Here is a 22,389-nt window from a genome sequence, read left to right on the forward strand (position 1 = left end):
TTTGTATTTGTTAAAAAAAAAAGCTTTTCCGAATATATCTGCTGTATATGAATGGAACTCCTATACAGTATATCTATGACTATATATCATACACTATTTTATAGGAGGTCCTTGGCCCGGCTTTATGAGACCGGGGACAGCTGGCTCCGCTGGGTTCTTTGTGATTACCCAGAGGCCTCGGCGGGTCACCACCCCAATCTATAATTCTTTTGATGGAAGCCTTTTGGCGGAACATTCCAGAACCATGTTCTCGCCAGTAAATCTTTTTTTTCCCCGCATTAAAGTTACACCGGCGGCTTCCCCCTCGGCCCCGCTCACCCTAAGCCTACGCTGTGCGCGGCGTAATGGGCTCGCACAGTGTGGGGAGTCGAACCGGCAACCTTACGATTGGAAATGAAAAATCATTACGCGACTCGTGTCGGGCGATCCGTTTGAGGTTCGCCCCCCCCCGGGGTCTATGCAACCAGCAGGGCATCACCACGAAACAACAACAACGTTCCCGGACCCCCTCAGCCCTCTCCCCCCCCCCCTCCTCGTTCCCAGGGTTGGAAGCGGTAAACAATCAAGGCTGTGGAAGTGTGGAGTTGTAACCGAGCCGAGGCCGTCTCAGGTCGTAACCTGATGTTTGTTCCTAACGGGATGTTTGTTCGGCGAGGGGACTGGCTCTCCGCGGCGCACACAGATACGGCATTTCAGGCACGGCGTCGCTCTGTGCCGGTAAATACGTCGGCGTTGAGCGTGAACTAAGCTCGCTAAGCATTTTGTTGCCTTTCAACAGAATCCATCTAAATGTTAAACCCCTCTGTGGGGTTGGGTCTCAGTACTGCGGGGCTATAAGCAGCCTGTCGAAGACGTTGCTCTCATCACAGGATGCGAATGAAGTCCACGATAGATAAAAAAAAAGAATAACGATTACAAATCACCGTGAACTTTTCAGCTGAACTTCAAACTATGATTGAACCGAATCGATACGGTTTCAACATAGAAAGTAGGAGGGGAGAAAAACAAGTGCAAATCAATGCATTGTGCAACGGCCGCCCATTCCTGGTGTTATTTACAATACCCCGTGATTCATGGATTTTAAACCAAAGGCTTGCATCCGAAAAACAGCTTAGCATAGCATTAAGCGTCTCAATCTAGATTTGATGCAAATCAGCAAGCCCTTCACAGCTGTTAATATGTGTGTGTGTGTATGTGTGTGCTGTGTGTGTGTGTGTGTGTGTGTGTGTGGTTTGTTATTGTGGCATTTTAGATGAAGTGCTGTAAATACTGGCCAGATGACAGCGAGATGTACGGCGACATTAAGATAACGCTGCTGAAGACGGAAACGCTGGCAGAGTACACCGTCCGTACTTTCGTCATGGAGAGGGTGAGTCATACACACACACACCCACACACACTCACTTCTCACACGTTTCTAATAACACGTAATGGTGAAACACCAACAAAGGACCGATTTCAGCGCCTAGTTGTTTTTATTGTCCACATTTGTTTCTGTTATAAACACCTTATTGCTTTTCTTTTTCTTTTTGGTTGTCGTAATGTGTTTCTCACAGTTTTTAATTCTCCTTCCCATTTACATATCGAAAGAACAATAAACGCTGACGTGTTATGTTTTTTTATTAATCATTTCTTTTTTGCCATCAAAACGAGTTCCTCGCTCCGTTATCTTCTCCTCCCTGTCTTACACATCGGACGAAGAATAAACAGTGACGTGTTGTATGCCGATGTTCGTCAAAAACGAGAGTTCAGCTCACTCTATTGCATCCGTTTTTTTGCGACCTCCCCCCCTCTCGCAGCGAGGCTACCCGGCCAAACACGAGGTGTGCCAGTTCCACTTCACCTCCTGGCCCGAGCACGGCGTGCCCTACCACGCCACCGGCCTGCTGGCCTTCCTGCGCCGCGTCAAGGCCTCCACGCCGGCCGACGCCGGGCCCGTGGTGGTCCACTGCAGGTACGCCGGACCGGGACGCAACCGCGAGGGGCATCATGGCCCTCGGGTGGGGGGGGGGGGGCTACTAGATTCAATGTCTTTTGGCGCACAACCAAGTCCGAGTCCCCCTGCTCTCTGTCTCTTGTCTGGGGAAATGGCGGCGGGAGGCGGGACAGAGCGGGTAGAAGCAGACCCGCGGGGGTTTTAGACAGCTTGTTAATGAACTGAGCAGGTAGGCGCCGGGAAGGATTAAGGGCATCCTTTGTCAGTGTGGCAGGGGGAATATCTTAAGTTAATTACCTTGATATTTAACATTTAATATTTGTTGCCATTGGGCAAATACATCTGAACACTTTTAAATAATTCTGGAAACTAATTACGAACTAATTCATTTAATTACTATATTAAATGGTACAAAAAAAGCTAACATTTTACAAACGTCAACAAACTCCCAAATCCCAAATGTTTTGATTTGTCGTCCCGGGCCCTGAGCGCGCTCAGAGAGGGCTCTTCATGAGTGTAACCGTGTGTCTCTGGGCTCAGAGAGGGCTCTTCATGAGTGTAACCGTGTGTCTCTGGGCTCAGAGAGGGCTCTTCATGAGTGTAACCGTGTGTCTCTGGGGTCAGAGAGGGCTCTTCATGAGTGTAACCGTGTGTCTCTGGGGTCAGAGAGGGCTCTTCATGAGTGTAACCGTGTGTCTCTGGGGTCAGAGAGGGCTCTTCATGAGTGTAACCGTGTGTCTCTGGGGTCAGAGAGGGCTCTTCATGAGTGTAACCGTGTGTCTCTGGGCTCAGAGAGGGCTCTTCATGAGTGTAACCGTGTGTCTCTGGGCTCAGAGAGGGCTCTTCATGAGTGTAACCGTGTGTCTCTGGGCTCTCTGCTGCCAGCATGGGGGCGGGCCGTACTGGCTGCTACATCGTCCTGGACGTCATGCTGGATATGGCAGAGTGTGAGGGGGTAGTGGACATCTACAACTGTGTCAAGACGCTGTGCTCCCGACGCATCAACATGATCCAGACAGAGGTGAGGGTGTGTGTGTGTGTGTGTGTGTGTGTGTGTGTGTGTGTGTTGACAACTGAGAGCTGATAAGTGTGCGTACGTGCACGAGTGCGAACGTGGATGTGTTTGTGAGTGCGTGTGTGTATGTGTGTGGGTTTGTGTTTTGAGAGCTGATAAGTGTGCATGTGTGGGCGTGCGTGCGCGCGTGTGTGTGTGTGTGTGTGGGCTTGCGTGTGTGTTGACAACTGAGAGCTGATAATTGCATGCGTGAGTGTGTGTGTGTGTGTGTGTGTGTGCATGCGTGCATGTGTTTGTGCATGTGTGCGTGTATCTCTGTGCGTTTTTGTGTGTGTGTGTTGACAGCTGAGAGCTGATAAGGGCTAATGGTCTGTGGTGGGCGGAGGGTGTCAGTGAATATCTTTATTGTGCCGTGGAATACTTGGACTTCAGTTTGTTACGATGGATTCTTGGAAGGTTATTTAAGTGATCAAATTATATATATTGTTAATCATCTGGAATAGCATATAACCAATAACCTATGTTATAATGTTTTTAATGCAGCAATGACTTTAGCAGTTGTAGCAAAGTTAACATTTTCAATTAAGTTTATTCACACATAAAAACCGCCTAGACAAATAATCAATTAGAGAAGAAAGGGTGTATTCTGTGACCTGCTATCCATCATTGATTTATTTGTCTTTGGCTAATTGGCAAAAAAAAGTATTTATGCGGTAATCAGCCATACTTTGTGATTACTGCGGAAATACATTGTGTGGGCAGCGTGTGTTTCCAGCCTTTTTATAGACAATGGAACAATCCTCTGCCTGGAAACAATGCTTAGGATTGTACGTGTTTATCGGGGGTTGTTGACATTTATGATTACTCATCTGAAATTAGAAACCGTAATTAAGTACAATAGCGTTCATACCAAATTAGCATAGACTAAATATCCTCCATTACACCCAGAACTTCTTCGGTTTCCTTTTTCCTTTTTCCTTTTCTTTTTCGTGTCTTTGTTGTTCCCCAGGTTTGTTTTGAACATAATGGCCGCTGCATTTCAGCACAAAGAGACCATAAAGCTGAGCAAGGGGAGGAAGACGCAGCTGTTAACACAGAAACCCTCCGGCCGTTACTTACAAAGCTGCTGACGTAGCTAGCCTAACACCAAAAAAACAACAGCCCACGAATCACAAACAAGTCACCGAAACGCCGGCACCCGGGCACAGTTGACCTCCCCCCACTGTCTGATAAAAAAAAAAACCTCCTCGCGTTTCTCCCACCCCCCCTCCCCACCCCCACCCCCTCTCTCCCGCAGGAACAGTACGTGTTCATCCACGACGCCATCCTGGAGGCGTGTCTGTGCGGCGAGACGGCCATCCCCGTCAACGAGTACGCCCTCACCTACACGGAGATGCTGAAGGTGGACTCTCAGAGCAACACCTCCCAGCTCCGAGAGGAGTTCCAGGTGAGACGCGAGGACACCAGCCGCACGCGCCGCTCCTCTTCCCTCTTGTCTCGCTAGTCCAACGGGTGTCACCTGGGTTGATTACTAATTACACTCACCTGAGTTCCACCCTTTAAACAGGGGCGCTGTCACGCTTGGCGACTCGCAGATATAAAAGAGGGGCCTCGTCGTGGGGAGAACGTGGAGGGCGGCGGCGGGCGGCGGTGTCGGATCCGTTCCGTTGACAAAAACCCTTAACCCCGATCACGGCAGATTACCGTATTCTTTTATGGATTTGGATTACGACGTTTCCTTGGGGTTTCTTAGCCCGAGTTTCTTAGCCCGTTCTGCGGGGGTGACGACTCTGCATTGGGATCAGAGGCATGCCCTGTTTCTATGCATTAGCGTTCTACGATCCGCACGCCGGCTCATTGATATGCGGACACAGAAAGCAGATAATCTGCGCGTGTCCATTAGTCCCAGTAGTTTATCAGTATCGCTGAGATCTCTCCTTTTTTATCATGAGTTGGACACTTGTCTGGTGAAAAATAAAACAGTCGACACGCTTTTCCCTTTTAATGATGTCAACGGTCAACGACCTTTGGCGAGATTCATTTGGACAATTCTCAGCGCATGCATTGCCATTAAAACATATTTTTTTTCGGTTTAGACTCTTGGTCCGACAAAATAGCGGTGCATAATTAGGACACATGGACATAATGCGGGGACATAATTTTCCATTTAGCAGCTTCAATGTTCTATTCATTCTGTCAGAATCGCTGGGGAGTCTTTCACGATATAAGGCAGGCTAGATAATCACTTCAATATTTTTTTCATCCCCCATTTCAATTTTCCGCAGCCCTGTAATTTGCTTATTCATAAAGCATTGGGTTGCACTAAATGTGTTTTTATCCATTTCGTCTCTCGGCGCTTCTGACTGATGGCAAAGGGCTGTTGAATGTTTGATGATTAGCGGCGGGAGAAAATATTCTCATCATATATAGCTGAGACACTACCTCCCAATAACTCCCATTTTGTCCTATACGCACGCACGCACACACACACACACACACACACACACACACACACACACACACACATATATACTGTACAGACGTATACAACACTCATTTGTCACTCTCTTAGAGCCCTATGAAATCGGTTTCATTGTTTTCCAAATTCCGTTTTTTTTTCCTTTTTTTTCAGAATTCTGTGTTTTAAGATTTTTGCTCAATTTATCATAAGAGATACTTTGATGAATAAAACGTCAACAAAGATATATAACAGTATTTTTTTGAACTATGGAACGACAGTGAGCTAGATGGAGAGGCAGACAGCTGCTGACTGCATCGTGATATTTCATAACGATTGTTAGGGAATAATAATAATCATGCGGACAGCTCAGAAATGATTTTTAGAACGATCTACAATAAACATCTTTTGGTCCAACACATGGGGCCGGAGAGTTTGTCGGAGACTGCTCTCATTATCGCGCAACTCTCCCCTCTGTTCGCACTGCTTCACTAGAAACACGCTTTGCTGTTTTTTCTAAGGGCACGTCAGACTGGGAGCAGCCACAAAGTCCTTATTAGATTGGCGTCTTGAATCTGCGGATCGTCTGTACTAGTTCTGGTGGTTTGAGGAGGCATGCTCTAGTAAGACAGAACTGTTTTTACATGGGGGAGGACTTTGCCGTCTCGGTTGCATCTTTGACATCTTTCTCAAAGTACTGACAAGTTGTGAGGTGACGATCCTCCGCCCCCTCACAAAACGCTGCGATCCAACTCGTCTGTCATTTTACAATTATTCAATCATGAGGTTACTACAATAATCAGGCCAACTTTTGATATTATTTCTTATCAATTTCAGCCAAATTATGGACAATTTCGCAAATTCTGCCAGATTCCACGTTTTACAGTTGATTCCATTTTTAGTACTAGATTCCGCGATTCCGTCCGTGAATTCCGCATCGCGGAAAATCACAGGGCCCTACTCTCTCTGCATGGCTCTCCTCTACTCTCACCTCGCTCTCCTCTCTCTCTCCTGATTAATTTGAATTCGCTATTCATTTGCTACCATGTCATTCCTGCCTGCTACCTATTGTATTCCTTGCATTCTTACGAGTCCCTGAAGGAGCTTCCGCCCCTCGTGGTGTTTGGGGCAGACCTCTTGGCTGTGTGAGGCCTAAGGGTTTACTGGATGCTGTCAACTCTCTAATTGTGATTAAATCGTAGGAAACATTAACTTGATCCTTCCCTCCCTCTCTCTCTCTCTCCCTATTGCCTTCTCTCCCCTTTCTCCCCCTCCCTCCCCCTTATCCGTCTTCCCTCCTTGTGTCTCTCTATCTCTCCCCCTCCCTCTCCCTTTTTCTCCTCCCTCCCTTCCTCTCTCTCTCTCTCTCTCTCTCTTACACACTCATTTTCACTCCCTCTCTCTCCTTCTGGCTCCCTCCATGTGAGTGTCTCTCTCCCGCTCCCTGTGTCTCTCTTCCCCCATCTCTTTCTCTCTCTCCCTGTGTGTCTCACTCGCTTTTTCTCTCTCTCTCTCTCTCCGTGTGTGTCTCTCTTTCTATCTCTCTCTCTCTCTCTCTCTCTCTCTCTCTCTCTCTCTCTCTCTCTCTCTCTCTCTCTCTCTCTCTCTCCCTGTGTGTCTCCCTCTCTCTCCCCCCTCTCTCTCTCTCTCTCTCCCTGTGTGTCTCCCTCTCTCTCTCTCTCTCTCCCTCTCTCTCCCCTCTCTCTCTCCCCTTTCTCTCTCTCCCCCTCTCCCCCCCCCCCCCCCCGCCGGTCTCCCCCTCCCCCCCCGCCCAGACCCTGAACTCCGTGACGCCCCACCTGGACGTGGAGGAGTGCAGCGTGTCGCTGATGCCGCGCAACCGCGAGAAGAACCGCAGCATGGACGTGCTGCCGCCCGACCGCGCCCTGGCCTTCCTGGTGGCCGGCGAGGGCGAGGGCGGGGACTACATCAACGCCGCGCTCACCGACAGCTTCCTGCGGCCGGCCGCCTTCGTGGTGACGCCGCACCCGCTGCCGGGGACCACGGGGGACTTCTGGAGGCTGGTGTACGACTACGGCTGCACCGCCGTGGTCATGCTCAACCAGCTCAACCAGTCCAACTCCGCCTGGGTGAGGCACCCGGTAGAGGAGAGGGAGGGGGGAGGGAGGGAGAGGGAGAGAGAGAGAGAGAGAGAGGGAGAGAAACTCATATTCGTATATATACATGGATATACATAGAGAATGAGAGCGAGCCACACGCACACGGGAGAGAGTGAGAGAGACACACACACACACACACACACACACACACACACACAGACACACAGGGAGAGCCAGACAGACATGCATGTGAGTCTGTGTCAATTGAATGCGAGCGTCTCCACGGTGCACGCTGTGCGAGGCTGCTGCTCCATTTCTGCTCAATGACACCCCCCACCCTCCTCCCCCCATCCATCCCCCCTCCCCCCATCCATCCCCTCCTCTCCCCTACACTTTCACGCGTGCACGCGCCCACACTCAAACTCACACTTTTTTTTTTCACGTCCTGTCCCTGTCTCTCACGATCTCTCACGTCCCTTTCCTGTCTCCTCATGCCCGTTGAAGAACACTTGCTCTTACTGCTGAACACCCCCCCCCCCCCCACCCCGCCCCTCCAGCCCCCCAGCCCCCCAGCCCCCTGCTCCAGTCAGGAGCAGGCTGTCGCCCGCCTCCGTGTTTCAATATTTATCTTTATATCTGCCCTCCGTGTCTCCTGCTAATACTTCTGTCAATCTGACACCAGGACGTATAGCTCCTGCCACACATATACACACACACGCACGCGCACATGCACGCACACACACACGCACACACACACACACACACACACATTTTTCATATTTTCTCCCCACAAAGTTCCCACAAGACCAAACCAACCACTTGCTTAACTGAACCTTTACTAACCTAGCCCCTTGCTCGCCGACCCCTTTGCTAATTAAAGCTTGACTAACTAGCCCCTTGCTCACTAACCCTTTTCTCACTATCTTGTTATTAACTAGCCCTTTGCTCACCATCCCCTAGCTAGCCCCCCCCCCCCCCCCCCGTGCCCTGCCCTTAACGTGTACTGCGTTAATGGCGGTGATTTAGCCTGTTGAATAATTCAGGCCATGACCCAACACCGCATGTGACTGATTGTCACCGTCACCCAGAGTGGCTAATTCATCTCTTTTTTCTTTTTTTCGCTCTCTTTTCATTTTTATCATCTGCCGCACATTATTTCCCTTGTCTCCCCTTTAATTCCTCGTTGCCATCCGCAGATAAGGATCGGCATTAGGACTGATTGTGTGTGTTTTGCCGCCATACTCGGGTGTGCGTTATCACCTGGGCTACGCCCACACACCCGACCCCCCTGTCCTCCCTTATCGTCCGAGGAACACGTGCACCCATGACTGACCTCCGCCCTCCTCCCCCCCCTCCTCCCTGCCTCTCCAGCCCTGCCTGCAGTACTGGCCCGAGCCCGGCCTGCAGCAATTCGGGCCCATGACGGTGGAGCTGCTGTCCCGCACCGCCGACGACGACGTTATCATCCGCCTCTTCAGAGTCCAGAACATCATGCGGGTAGGGGCCCTCCGTCTGTACCTGTGTCTTTTTATATGCTGTTGTTTTTTGTTGTTGTTGCGTGTCATGCTTTATCATAGAGTGAGATAGAGATGAAGGTATGGCGGCTATAGGCGGGGGGGGGAGGAAATGCAGCAAATGATCACAGGTAGGATTCCAACCCGGGGCCGCTGCGTTCAGGACTGAGCCTATATGCTACGCGCTCTACCCGGTAGATGTGTGTCTTTAGATGTGGAGTTGTTGTGGTCTTTTGTCGGTTTACCCGCCCGTCTGCGTTCTTCCTTGGATTCCTCACACCCTCCCGTGGATTCACTGGAAAGGCGCGACGGCGCCCGTTGTGCATCGTTGTGCACAGGGCCCGAAGTGAGGCCCCCGTGAATCTTTTCTGGGTTTTCTAAATCGTGCGTGCGCGTGCGCATTGCCACGGTTTATGAATAAACGTCTGAATTAGCTCCTACTTCATCACCTTACGGCGGTACAGGTGTGACGCTTTGATCTATTCCTCTATTCCCGCCAAGGAGTATCTTGGGGATGTCAATTAAAACAAAAAAACGTGAATAATTATCAGCCTTTCTCGTGATAACCGCTGTCAGGTGGATATATATCCGACCCTTCTTTCGTTTGTAAAAATACGGAAAGTGATTCACGCGCGGGTTTGCGATGCCATTATCCTGAGATGACGCCTATCTTGAGTAAGAGTTACCTTAGCACGGATCTGAGAGGGTTTCAGTAGGATCAACACAGCGCCAATTAATCTCCTCCGGTATGATAAACAGCACGACATTGATGTCAGGAAGAACTCTTTATCAGGGTGATGCTTTTATTATAGTGCTCCTCAAACAACCTTGCAGATAGCACTTTCCAAAAAAACAACGCTTCTGCTCCACTCGCCTACCGGAAATTGTCAGACGGGGGAAGAAAAACATACTTGCTCGATACTTATGTTATTATGTTTTGGAGGCTGTCTGTGTGTGTATGTGTCTGTGTGTCTCTGTGTGTGTGTGTGTGTGTGTGTGCAACTTTTTCTTGTAATTGAAAAGCATATCGATGTAGCGTAGCGATGTAGCCCCGCACGTAGCCCTGTGCTGTGTGGTGTGTGACACTAGCGGGCGACAGCCCAGACTCCCACCGTCACCCCCCGGTGAGACCCCGGGCGTTGGCCTGTCTCCCGTAGCACCTCCTAGTTAGCCCCGACACCATGTCCCTTGACAAGCAGCCGCCCTTAGCTGACAAACCACCCACCCTCCTTCCACCCCCAAGCTGTTTGCCTCCTCCACCCCACCCCCCGTCCCCCTCACCCCACCCCGTCCCCCAAAACCATTCCCGACACCTCCCATTACTACCCCCTGTCACGTTAGCCAAATGCTACCCTGTTAGCGTCCCGCCGTCACCCCCGTCACCCCCCTATCCTCTCCACCCCATTAAACGCCTTCCACGGCAGAAGCGAGACATAACAACATAACGCCATGTCGGACACTCTGCCTCCCCGTGACCCCGCCCCGCCCCGCCCCCTCCTCCGCAGGACGGCCGGCCGGAGCAGACAGAAGGCACAGAGCAGGAGGACAGTAGCCGCGCTCCCCGGAAGGTATTATCTATCTCAGTACGGTCGGTGAAGGCGTGGCGTTCACATAGCATAGCGTGTACACGACACAGGGAGCTACATGCCCCCCCCCACCCCCCCCCCCCCCCCCCCCCCTTGCAGAAACACCGGGTAAGCCCACCGCAGCCCCCCCCCCGGTGGTTTCGCTCGGCAGGGCGGCGGCGGATGCGTCAACGTCGGCTCCAGCAGACACGGCGCCACGGAGGACGGCGACAAACAGCCCGCAGCCAGCTCCTCTCATTCCTCTGTTTCTGCCTCTTCTCTTTTGTGACTTTTGTGTCGCCCCCCCCCCCCCCCCCCCCGCGCGGCCGCCCGCCCAGCTCCAGGAGGGCCAGCTGGTGGTGCGCCACTTCCAGTTCCTGCGCTGGTCGCCGTACCGCGACGTGCCCGACTCCAAGAAGGCCTTCATCAGCCTGCTGGCCCAGGTGCACAACTGGCAGCTGGAGTGCGGGGAGGGCCGCACCATCGTGCACTGCCTGTGGGTACCGCACGCACACGCACGCACGCACACACACACACACACACACACAAACAGACACGCAACCACACGCACACACACACACACACACACAAACAGACACGGAACCACACACACACACACACACACGCAGGCTCTCTGACTCATAGTGCATGGCTCAGCGCCGATGGGTTCTGACAGGCTATCAGAGCCGGCGCTGTCACAGTTCGAATCCCACGGTGAGCTGTTGTTTTTTTTTTCCTCCTTCTATTTTTTTTTCGGAACACAAACTCTCAAAGTGCAGCGCAATGCGCCGTCATCCATGCAGGTCGGGTGTAGCTCGGGAGTCCCTATGGGGCTACGGGTTCATAAAGTTTGGCTAAACACAAAGTATCTGGAGGGGGTGGTGGGGGGTGGGGGTGGTGGGGAGTGGGGCGTAGGGGTGCTGGGGGTAGGGGGGGTAGGGGTGCTAGGGGTAGGGGTGCTGGGGGTAGGGGTGCTGGGGGTAGGGGGGGTAGGGGGCTAGGGGTAGGGGTGCTGGGGGTAGGGGTGCTGGGGGTAGGGGGGGTAGGGGGCTAGGGGTAGGGGTGCTGGGGGTAGGGGTGCTGGGGGTAGGGGGGGTAGGGGTGCTAGGGGTAGGGGTGCTGGGGGTAGGGGTGCTGGGGGTAGGGGTGCTGGGGGTAGGGGTGCTGGGGAGTGGGGGTAGGGGTGCTGGGGGTAGGGGTGCTGGGGGTAGGGGTGCTGGGGGTAGGGGTGCTGGGGAGTGGGGGTAGGGGTGCTGGGGGTAGGGGTGCTGGGGAGTGGGGGTAGGGGTGCTGGGGGGTGGGGGTAGGGCTGGTGGTGGGAGAGGGGATCACTTAAAGGGGGAATGTTGACCAGCCCCTCACCTCTCTCACCTCACGCGCCCTCCACCTACAGCACACCGCAGCAGCTGCGTTTGATGTGGGCCGGCCAGTCAAGCAGCATGCTGGACATTTCCATTTCTGATCCAAGCCCGCCGTTCTCCCCCCCCCCCCCCCCCCTGTGTGTTAATGGGAGCCCCCCTCAAGTACTCTCCTTTCAAGTCTGTGCGCCAGTTGGCCTTTTTCTCACAGAGCAAGCCTGATCTAAACTCAAGCTGTGACATCGGGGGTCCCGCGTTTCACACTCCTGCTCCTCCTCCTCCTCCTCCTCTTCCTCCTCCCCCTCCTTCTTGTCTGCCCTGGGCTAGTTTGCTACAGGCACTTTTAAATATTTGCACTTTGTCTGGAATTATAATATTATCATCCTTTTATCTTTATATGCGTCTTATTCTTATATTGTATTTTTACCTAAAGCTATGAGCTATGAAAGCTATGCAATTTATTTTAGGCACATTTGTCAAAATGTCAGTATCTGGCTGTTGCAGGCTTGTAATAAGCCTGTCCAATCATTTCATTAGGCCCGAATTAAATGATTGGCTGGCCTACCTGTCTGTCTACCTCCCCTACCCGGCTACCTGCCTGCACTCTGCCCGTGAACTTGTTGAACATGAGAGTCTTCCACAAGCCTAAGCAGACCTATGACTAAGGCTAGCGAGCTACTCATGTGTTTCGGGGAAGTGGCTTTGAAGGGAGGGTTGGTATTTTGTTCGGTCTGATACTTTCTAAATCCAGCTTTCTCTGGCTGGCTTCTCAAAATTGCCCAGCCTTGCTTCAGTCTTAAATCATTGCAAACTTCGAGCACACTGACTCATATCTTCCAAGTGTTGGCCCCCAGAGGAACATAAAGTCACACAAACCATATGGGGTACCATTCCATGAAATGATAAGATCCTTGATCTCTCTCTCTCCATCTCGCTCTCTCCCTCCCTCCCTCCCTCCCTCCCTCTCTCTCTCTCCCTCTCTCTGTGGCGTAGGAACGGCGGTGGTCGGAGCGGGACGTTCTGCGCCTGCACCATGATCCTGGAGATGATCCGTCACCACAGCGTGGTGGACGCCTTCTTTGCGGCCAAGACCCTGCGCAACTCCAAGCCCAACATGGTGGAGACGATGGTAAGGTTAAATACTTAACACTTAACAATAGGGGTGTAATTAATTAATGAATTCATTATTTAACATGAGTTATTGCAGTGATGACCGTTAACTAAAAATTAACTAAAGGTGTGATAATCCCTTACTGTTTACTAATGCAGATGTTTACTGTTTACTGTTTACTAATGGTATACTGTAAATGATTAAGGTAACAGTGTTCATGTTCATAACTAGGCTAACCAAACCCCTATGCTTGTGATGTATACTAATGCTTATCACTGCCTAAAATCAGCCTAATCACTGCCTGAATTAATGGTTAATCAATGGACCCTTATCGTAAAGGGTTAGCTTTATAGTTCCACATTTTCTCATATTTTCACACCTCATCATTCTTGCGCCACTCCCGACCTGAAAGCTTATATTTTGATTATGTTTCTTCCGGTTTCCAGGAGCAGTACCGTTTCTGCTACGAACTGGCCTTGGAGTACCTGGATTGCCTGGAAGTCAGATAACACACACACCCCCATCGCCTGTTGTGACTCCAGGAGAACAAGCTGGACCCTGGGGTAGTCGTGGTGGTGGTGGTGGTGGTGGTGGTGGTGGTGGTGGTGGTCATGATGATGATGGTGGTCATGATGGTGGTGGTAGTCATGATGATGGTGGTGGTGGCGTCAGCGTGTGGGTTAGGGGCCCCCAGCAATTTTAACCCTGGCCCCTTTGGCTCCGCGTGCGCAGCGTTTGGGTCACGCTCTTGGAGGGTTACCAGCATTAAGGACGCTACCAAACAGAGAAGGCTTGCTGGACAACCTTGTAACATACTAACACGGCATCCCTCTCGCTCCCCCTCCCCCGTGCCATCGCATTCTTCGCCAAACTGATACCGTTATCGTTTTGTTTTGTTTTATCATGCGTCACTTATCGTTTGCCAAAACCAAGAGGACCTACATTGGAGCAGTGTGAAACTGGTCGCTAGTCCAGAATTATTACTTTCATTGTTTTTCATTTATTTTTCTTTAATGGCTGCCTGTCACCGCTTCCCAGAAAGCAGTGGTGAACAAAAACGAAAAACACAACGAAACAACGGATTCCGATCCACAGTGCTCCGATACATCCTGCCTTACTACAACAAAGAGGAAGCCTGTCGGACGATGGACGCTAAACGTAAGGGGAGGACAAAAAAAAAAAATGCCATTGGGTGAATACGTGTGTGTGTTTTTGTCCCTTTTTCGGTAATACTGCTGTAAATGGTGCGCTGTACCCAGCAGTGAACCCCTGACTGTACTGCTGTACTTTACTGCACCGGTGGTGCTGGTGGTGATGGTGGAGGTGGTGCTGGTGGTGATGGTGGAGGTGGTGCTGGTGGTGCTGCTCTTCAATCGAGGGCCGGCGCTTTTCAGGGAGAGCGGAGGGCGAGAGAGAGAGGGCGGGGGGGGGGGGGGGGGGGGGGGGGGAGTTCACCCACGGGTGAAGTTTACAGGCAAAATGAGGTGACAGCCGCATTCGCTACGGACATTCTTGTACAGTGGACCTGTGTCTTGTTCGTTGATTTCTCTTTTATTTATCAGTTGTGTAAATATGTTCCGTTTATTAAGGCCCCGTTTCTGTTGTATCCCCTCTTTCCGATGTGTTCCCTTGTTTGTTTCACTTCCGTTTGATTATTTGTATGTTTTTTCCTTCCTCCTCCCCTCCTCTATGAGCTGTTTATAGATGTCGTCACCTTATCTCTGTGTGCCAATACATTCTCTCTGTGTCTGTGAAGAAAATGAATTGCTAAAATAAACGGGAGCGGGGGAAGTCCAGCATCTGCATGCTAGTCTTAAGTGTTCCATTGCGGTGTGTGACCCCCCCCAACCCCCCCTTTACCCCTAACCCCGACCCCCCTACTCCCCCCGACCCCCCTGTGGTTGGTTTCAGTGAGTTGGGGGTCCTGCTATGTGAATCTCTCCGAATAATCGGAGAGAGCGCTGTAAAAGAATAACAAATGTATTGCTGTGAAAAAATATAGTGATCACATTCACCCGAGCCAGTTGCTTTCTAAATTTGTATTTATTCAATGTGTTTGATTTTCTATATAGTGTATAAAATTAAAAGAAATAAAAAAGATATCTATATATGTACATATATATATATAGATTATCCTGTTGCTTAACACTTGCGTGTGTTTTTATTTCAAATCTCAGAGCGTGGCGCGAGAGAGTGTCCTTTTGCGGGGTGGACTGGGGGGAACATCTTTCTGGGCAGATTCGTCGTGGAAAGGGAAGGTTGATTGGTTTGTTTGAAGCGTGGAAACTAGTTATCGCCTATTACAGCAAAAATAAAACACCACTGTTCCCTTTTCCTGTGACCTATTATTTAATATCCTCTTATCTTTTAATTAGCAACTTACATGAACTATTTAAATTTATTTATCTCTGTGCAGCCTCGCAGTGCCCATAATTGGAGAGACCTGGCGATGTCTCGATGCGAGGTCCGTCTCACTTTGTCTACGTACAGGTGGTGCCTCGCCTAAGGCTGATAAGATGTGCCCTTTATTTGTTCTTTCTATCCAGCGTCGCATCTTCAGTACCAACGAGTCTCACAACACTGCATTCCCCCCCCACGCAAACCACCGGCGTTCCCGGTCATTCGACTTCGGCACAAAACAAAATGAACTCCTTCGGACAATAACGTGACGCCTTTGAGGTCAAAGGTAACCTAGGGGGGGGTTGTTTACATATTGACCAAATGTACAGCGAAGAAAAAGGCTTTCTCCGTGATGTCTTTTTACAGCTAATAAATCTTAGGGCGCATATGCCGAGGCGATGAATAGCAGAATACTGTGTCATTCGGTGTAAAACACAATTGCCATTGTGTTCACCGTATAAAGACGAAAACACACAAAAACCGGGGCAGGAGGCCCTACATCTGCTTCAGGGAGATAACAGAAGCCTGGAGGTCTATTCTGCATTGTTTGTTTGCCTTAAAGGGAGCGTAAACCACTCCGGACTAATGTTTCTAATTACCCCAGGGGCTTTTGTTTAGGAAGGTGTGGGGAGGGTGAGCTGTGCTTCGGGACGTTCAGAGTTTGTAGAGTTGGTACAGCAGTAAAAAATAAAAATGAATCGTAGGCGCTATTAAATTTCAAGGTATCAAGGGATGCGTATCTACATTTTGAGAATTCATGGCAGGCTTTTGTCGCAGATTATCAGACACACACACACACACACACACACTCACACAGACACACACACTCTCACACACACACACACACACACACGTGGATGCATCTTAGTAATGGCCCACGGAGTACAAAGCAGCACAAAGGATGGCAACTCTTGAGACAACCCCAATTCCACAACAGCTGCAGATCAATCTTTCATGTTTTGATTTGATTGACAGATAGGGGAGCGGGGGGGGGGGGGGGGGGGGTCTTGGCCCAGTTCCCTAGCCGGCAGCTGAAGAGTGTGGCAATGTATATATAAGGCTGCCGCTCCCTACAGTGAGCAGGCCGAGGCTTGAGTCCTGCTGATCGTCAAGAGCGACACCATAAGGTTGGTGTAATAGCTTCTTCGCACTTGACACCACATCCACAGTAGGGGGTTGGACTCTGCAGCGGTGGACAAGTCTCCACGCATGCTAAGCCTAGCGCGCGTTTCCCCGTGACTGACAGAGTGATCCAATTACAGCCCCTTCCATATGGACACGTCGCACTTTTTGTCCTGACTTCTGCACCCGCAGAATGTAATTATTCATCACTTTTTAGTGGAGGAGTTCCTCTTGTAATCCACGTATTTGTCTGGGAGTCGTTCCTATAAGGCACCGACCGTATACAAACAGTCCCCCTTGTGTAACGTCCCCCCATGTGGGGAATACGCAATACGTCTGTCGAGCTATAAGAAGCTAAAGGATAACTAGAGAGCCCCATAAAGGAGGGATGCTGACAGCAATGTATGCAGAGGGATAGCGGTTTACTCACAACACAATTTTATCTGGAACATCACAACATAAAGCCGGGGGGGGGGGGGGTATATTTCCTCTGCTAGTTTGAAGGGTACTTTAAACTTAATATGTGTGTTTTTCAGAGTACCCGCATCTGGGTTCCTCTCTTTTAACTTTTAAGTGTGCCTCAGTTAATAGACTGGAGACAGTAGTTGCTTCTAAGAGTTTTGGCTTGCAGCTCGTCATCAATTCCTTGAATATATGACTATCCAATAAGATCAAACAGACCATAAAAATGGCAAATAGCAGAGAAAGGGCAAAAGCTCATCAACTTTCAAGTGAATTAATCATTTGTCTGCGGTTGCATCCCTCTCTCCCTGACTTTGTGGCAGGTGCACATGATTAGCAATAATGGAAAATGGAACAGGAAAAGCTTGACATTGGCTAATGGTATTTTGAATAAATACTATTATTTATTCAGTATGGAGTCTGCACTTTTGCGCCTCTCAAAAGATATGAGATAACCTCGAAAAAATATGAGACAACCTCGAAAATCGTTTTCAAACCAAAAACGGTTTGATCCAGTATGGCAAGCCCCATTGGTTGGCTTGGGTATTCGGGGTGGTGTTAAAGTGCACGGATGTTCTTCCCATAGTGGTCAGTGTGAGGCCATTCAATCAGCAATGATGGCTTCTGGCAGTGGTGCCAAAAGCTGAGATATGTGGAGGGGAGGAGGGGAGAGAGATATAAGTAATGACAGGTGCAATCTTAAGAGGTGCAGAGAGCTAAGACCCAGGGCTGAGGGCATGTTGATAATGACCCAGCATTACCCTGACGGGTTGTCCATTAACGTCCAAAGAATGACCTCATTTTATCACTCTCTTTGGCGGGAAACTAGGTGTGCTCAAGTGAAGGGGTAGTCACGCGAACCCCACACATTACACGAATGTGTCAATCTAAGCATGATGATTTGCAATGTCTGTACGGCTGCTGCTTAATGTCTTGTTATGACAACCAAATAAACCAGCTGTCTCCATGTTGGCGGTGTGTCGTCGAGGCATTTGTAAATCCCCTGTGGTCGAAAGAAGTGTTGATGAGACTTCTTCATAAGAAAATCCCTTTGAATAACTCTTTGAAATGACACACCAATCAAATAGCAGTGAACGGTGAGTTGCCACGGTTTCAAGATGCCATTCCTCTCCCCCCCATCCCCCTTACCCCCCCCATCACACTCCTCCCTGGCAAAGTACATTCTTATCCTGCGTGACAGCGTTTTGGGCCAGGGTGGCTATTTGCCCAGTGACTGGGAGACGAATGACCCTTTATGCAGCCAGACGGAGATTAATGCCCGCTGTTGAGAGGACCTGTTACGAATGCCTGCATCTATTGACATGGACGAGTACCAAGATTGATGCACAATCATTATTTTCTTCCAAGGTGTTACTTTGCTTGTAAACAAATCATATATTTCATAAAGATACTTTTTTAGGGGCCGGTGTGCACACAGGGATTTTTTTTTTCTCTGAGCCATGTGGAGAGAGAGTGCATGTGGACGCCTACACAGAAAGCTCAGCCCCCTGCGTCTGTTTTCCAGTGAGGTTCTCTTCTTCAATATCGCCAGCTACCGCCCCACCTCCCGCCCCAACCTCCTGACCCGACCCATGTCACGTCGTTGTTCTTCAGGATTTTTTTGGAATAACAACGTTTTGATTGAAGCTTCATATACAGCGTTTGACACATAGATAACGCTGGGATATAAAGTACAAGCTTTCCCCTCCTCAGGTGGACTTCAGGGGCTCTGTAGATTCTAAAGGGTCCCTCTATAGTGGAGGAGGCCAGGAGTCTTCGTTCAGGGGACTTTGGAGGCTGATTTTGACTCTTCAGCTCTACAGTACACCTGTTTCAATTGTTACAGAACCCCACACCTTAGTATTTTGGCTGAATTAGCAAGTAGACATGGTTCTCTATGCACAACGGAATCCCGTCGGAAAGTAACTGGTGCTGCAGTCTGACGGTTAAATCCGTTGAAAGAGTTTGATTGATTGATTGAAATTCTTTATTTACACATGTAAAAAGGTCAATAGTAGTAGTAGTAAATCAGGTGAAAAGGACAACACAAAAAAGCTCATAGGCTTATTTCCATTGTGGTCCCTTGATGAGCTGAAAGCAAGCCAGTCCCTATGGACTCCCCGACGGCCCGTAGAGCGACCTTACATATCTCACCGGCGTGTCACGTGTCGTGTTTTATGGAATCACTCACTCCCGACCCCGCCTTGCCACCGGATAATCGATTATCATTCGGGAGTCATTCGGTGGGCCCCTAATGTAATGAGGCGTCTTGGTGTCCCAACATGACATGACAGCGCAGTACCCAATGAGTTCCCCCCCAGTGCGAACGGGCAATGAAATGCCGCCGGTCACACTTCGTCTTCCCCTCTGTCCCTTCCCACCAGAAAAAAGCTGTGAACCAATCTAGTACGCAGACAGAAAAATCCATAGCCAATCACCTTGCAATGACATAAGGCAGTGCGCTAAGTTTCCCCCACCCCCCCGAGGCGGAAAAAAAACCTTGCAAATTCTGACCTATTGCCAGGCAAGCATTTATTTACCCCGGCTGAGCCTTTAGGAAGGAGGCTTTGCCCAGCGTTCTGGCGGGCGTCCACCGATGGAGGCTCGTGAGTGCTTCCATTTCCCTGGCCCATGGTCTCCCGAGTGAAGCCACTAATGAAACTTACTGCGCAGATGGACCGGGGGAAGCTTAGCAGAGGAAGGGTCACCCCCGGTACAACTTTGAAGAGCGGTAAGGTTAACCCGGCCTTAAGCGATCAAAAGAGATCTGGAAACGGAAATCAATGGCGACATGTTCATTTCACACTCATTACCAGCAGCCCCTTAATTTATTGGCAGGATCAAAGCCGCGTTGCTGAAGTTCATCAGTACCACACGCGCATAGACAGGGTGTTATATCTTTGCGAACGCTTATGTTAGCGCGACGCCTGTTTAAGTAGGATCCTTTGGTGGTAAGTCATTTTAAAACCCGCCTTAGCACTTTGATAAAGTTTGTTTTGCTTTGTGTCAAGGTATTTGTGTGTATGTGTGGGATATCTGTAGTAGTATGTATAAGTAGGACATAAATTATTTGGCTTTCCTTCTGCTACACAGCTGTGGAAGATGGTGGAAATGTGTGACGGTCTGTCTGCCTCAGGAAGCAATGGGAAATTTGTTTATTTTGTTATCCACTTATTTTATTGTTCTCTATTGATCGATGTTGTTTGTCAAAACGCACATTTGTAGTAGCTGTATATTATCAGGAACCTTGTTTAATGCACTGTGGTATCATTGTCAAGCAACAATCCGAGCTGTGTGGAGTTGATTCATCATTATCTACTGGTAGAATTAAGTGGCATGCCTGATTAATGTATTTCCTTTTTCAGACAGTTTGTATTAGTATCTCAGACTCATGTGAATCACCGGATTAGTTTGTAGTATGTAAGTATTAAAGGAGCCAGGCACCCGTTTCCTGGCTCATGAATTTGGTTTGTTGACTGTTAATCTGCGTCACACCTAGCAAGTCAATTTAGTGTGAACGTATTTAGTGTGAACAGTACAGACCTGAACCATTTTTTCTCTCTCTCACCCTCTGTCATCTATCTGTTTATATGCTGCCAAAATTTCTAAATGGTTCCTTCATCGGCTTTACGATTTGTATATATAAACGGTTCTTAACAGGCGAACACTTGGAAGGAGCGAGACCCAGTCCCTCCTGTGGGTGACGAAGGAGAGGACACTACAGCGACTACCTCTTCATGCAGCAGGACCGCCGGCGGCAGCAGCAGCATATCACATGACACGCATTACAAGTCGCACCTCATTGTACTGAAATGGTTGCCTCGAGTTACCCATTTAATACAAACCCTGGCTTCTTACAGTGCTGTTGGACTTCCTTTTTCTCATACCATTAAGGCGCCATAAAAAGGCAAAGCCAAAATCCCACACGTGGGATTTTCATCCTCAGACTCTGGATCGCCTCTGACCTTTAGTGGTGGTTGATTGGTCAGATTTACTGTGTTTTTTATACACTGCTTGTCTCCCTGGGCCTGCCTGCGATAGGCCTAATAGGGGCCCAAAAGCACCACAGCCCAGGGGCCTCTGACAGCTTAGAGCGACCCTGTTTGTATGTGTGTGTCAATGTGTTCAGCTGTCTGTCTGTCTGTCTGTCTGTGTAGGGCAGGAATTGTCTCTCAAGTAAATTGGTGACATCAGAAGCTAATTAGCTCAGCAGCTGCCTGGGCCCTGCTTGAGGGACAAAAGTGCACTAATATGTCCCAGCACAAGCTTTTATTCCTGTACTGATAATCACGCCGGTACACTAGTTCATTAAAACCCTCCCTTAATGAGTCACACGCTTTGGACTTGCCCTGGGCCACACCAATTAGTTTGTGTGTTGGCTAGTGAGGGCTCCTTGGAAAGGGGCCCCAGAGTGGCCAAGGAGATCTGAGGCTCAGACACAATTGAGCGATAAAGAGGAGTCATACAGGGGCTGTAAAAAAACAAAAACACAGAACATAGTCCATTTGGTTTGAATTTTTCCCTGCTACTCTCTCACTCACTATATTTATATTTTGACAACACAGTGAGATGTTTTGAGCCATGAGCCGACAATATCAATTTTATACTCTGCCGAAGTGCTAATATAAAGATACATGCAGGCGGTTTACACACACGCACACACACACACACACACACACACACACACACACACACACACACACGCAGATAACTATCTGGAAATTCACAAATTGAATGTAAAAAATACATTTGAACTTGACTTGAACTATTGTTTCCCACATTGTTCTCAATGTGCCCAGAAATCCAGAAAATCCTTGATATCCTTCCCTGTGTGTGTGTGTGTGTGTGTGTGTGTGTGTGTGTGTGTGTGTGTGTGTGTGTGTGTGCGTGTGTGCATGTTTTTTTTTTTTTTTCTTTCACACAATACAACCAAATGTATTATAGGTTGTCATAAGCCAGAGCTCATTCAGGAACCATCCAATACAAAATTGTGTCCCCGGTTGTGATGAACTCGTCCCGTACAGCCGACACTGACAATAAATCACCTTGGTAATTGAATGACTCCAAACTGAATAAGCTCTAAGAAATAGATAAAGGGTTGTGTTATAGTAGAGACCAAAAATCCCCATAATAGAGTTGTTGTTCATTGTGTTTGGCTATGCTGTATATGCTTAGGGCCAGTTGGATCCTTACGCACCTTTGTGTCAAGCGAAGACAAGCGAGCTAGCAAACAATCCTGAATCACAGAATGACCGCTGGATTTATATTCAACCAATTCAGGAATAAAACGTTCCCCCAAAAAAATGCAGAAAGACATCTTGGCTCCGCGTCGGTTCAATCAAAGCGGGACGCTCGCTTCTGTTAGAATAGCCGGCGGGCATCTGGCAA

At 49.3% G+C, this 22,389-nt stretch overlaps 1 protein-coding gene across 1 annotated transcript in view; it reads left to right on the forward strand.

Moving 5' to 3' along the window:
* LOC311365309 (receptor-type tyrosine-protein phosphatase U-like) overlaps positions 1 to 15,157 on the forward strand; it is a 125,956-nt gene extending 110,799 nt beyond the window's left edge. The window contains exons 13-21 of the mRNA XM_084484824.1: positions 1,253 to 1,369; positions 1,800 to 1,954; positions 2,822 to 2,957; positions 4,249 to 4,398; positions 7,185 to 7,499; positions 8,841 to 8,966; positions 10,887 to 11,044; positions 12,900 to 13,035; positions 13,464 to 15,157. Of these exons, the coding sequence (XP_084340950.1) occupies positions 1,253 to 1,369; positions 1,800 to 1,954; positions 2,822 to 2,957; positions 4,249 to 4,398; positions 7,185 to 7,499; positions 8,841 to 8,966; positions 10,887 to 11,044; positions 12,900 to 13,035; positions 13,464 to 13,526 (1,356 nt within the window). The 3' untranslated portion in view covers positions 13,527 to 15,157. The remainder of the gene's footprint in view (positions 1 to 1,252; positions 1,370 to 1,799; positions 1,955 to 2,821; positions 2,958 to 4,248; positions 4,399 to 7,184; positions 7,500 to 8,840; positions 8,967 to 10,886; positions 11,045 to 12,899; positions 13,036 to 13,463) is intronic.
* The last annotated feature ends 7,232 nt before the right edge of the window (positions 15,158 to 22,389 follow it).

This window comes from Micromesistius poutassou (assembly GCF_964030765.1).
Source record: "Micromesistius poutassou genome assembly, chromosome: 20".
Classification (NCBI taxonomy): Eukaryota; Metazoa; Chordata; class Actinopteri; order Gadiformes; family Gadidae; genus Micromesistius; species Micromesistius poutassou.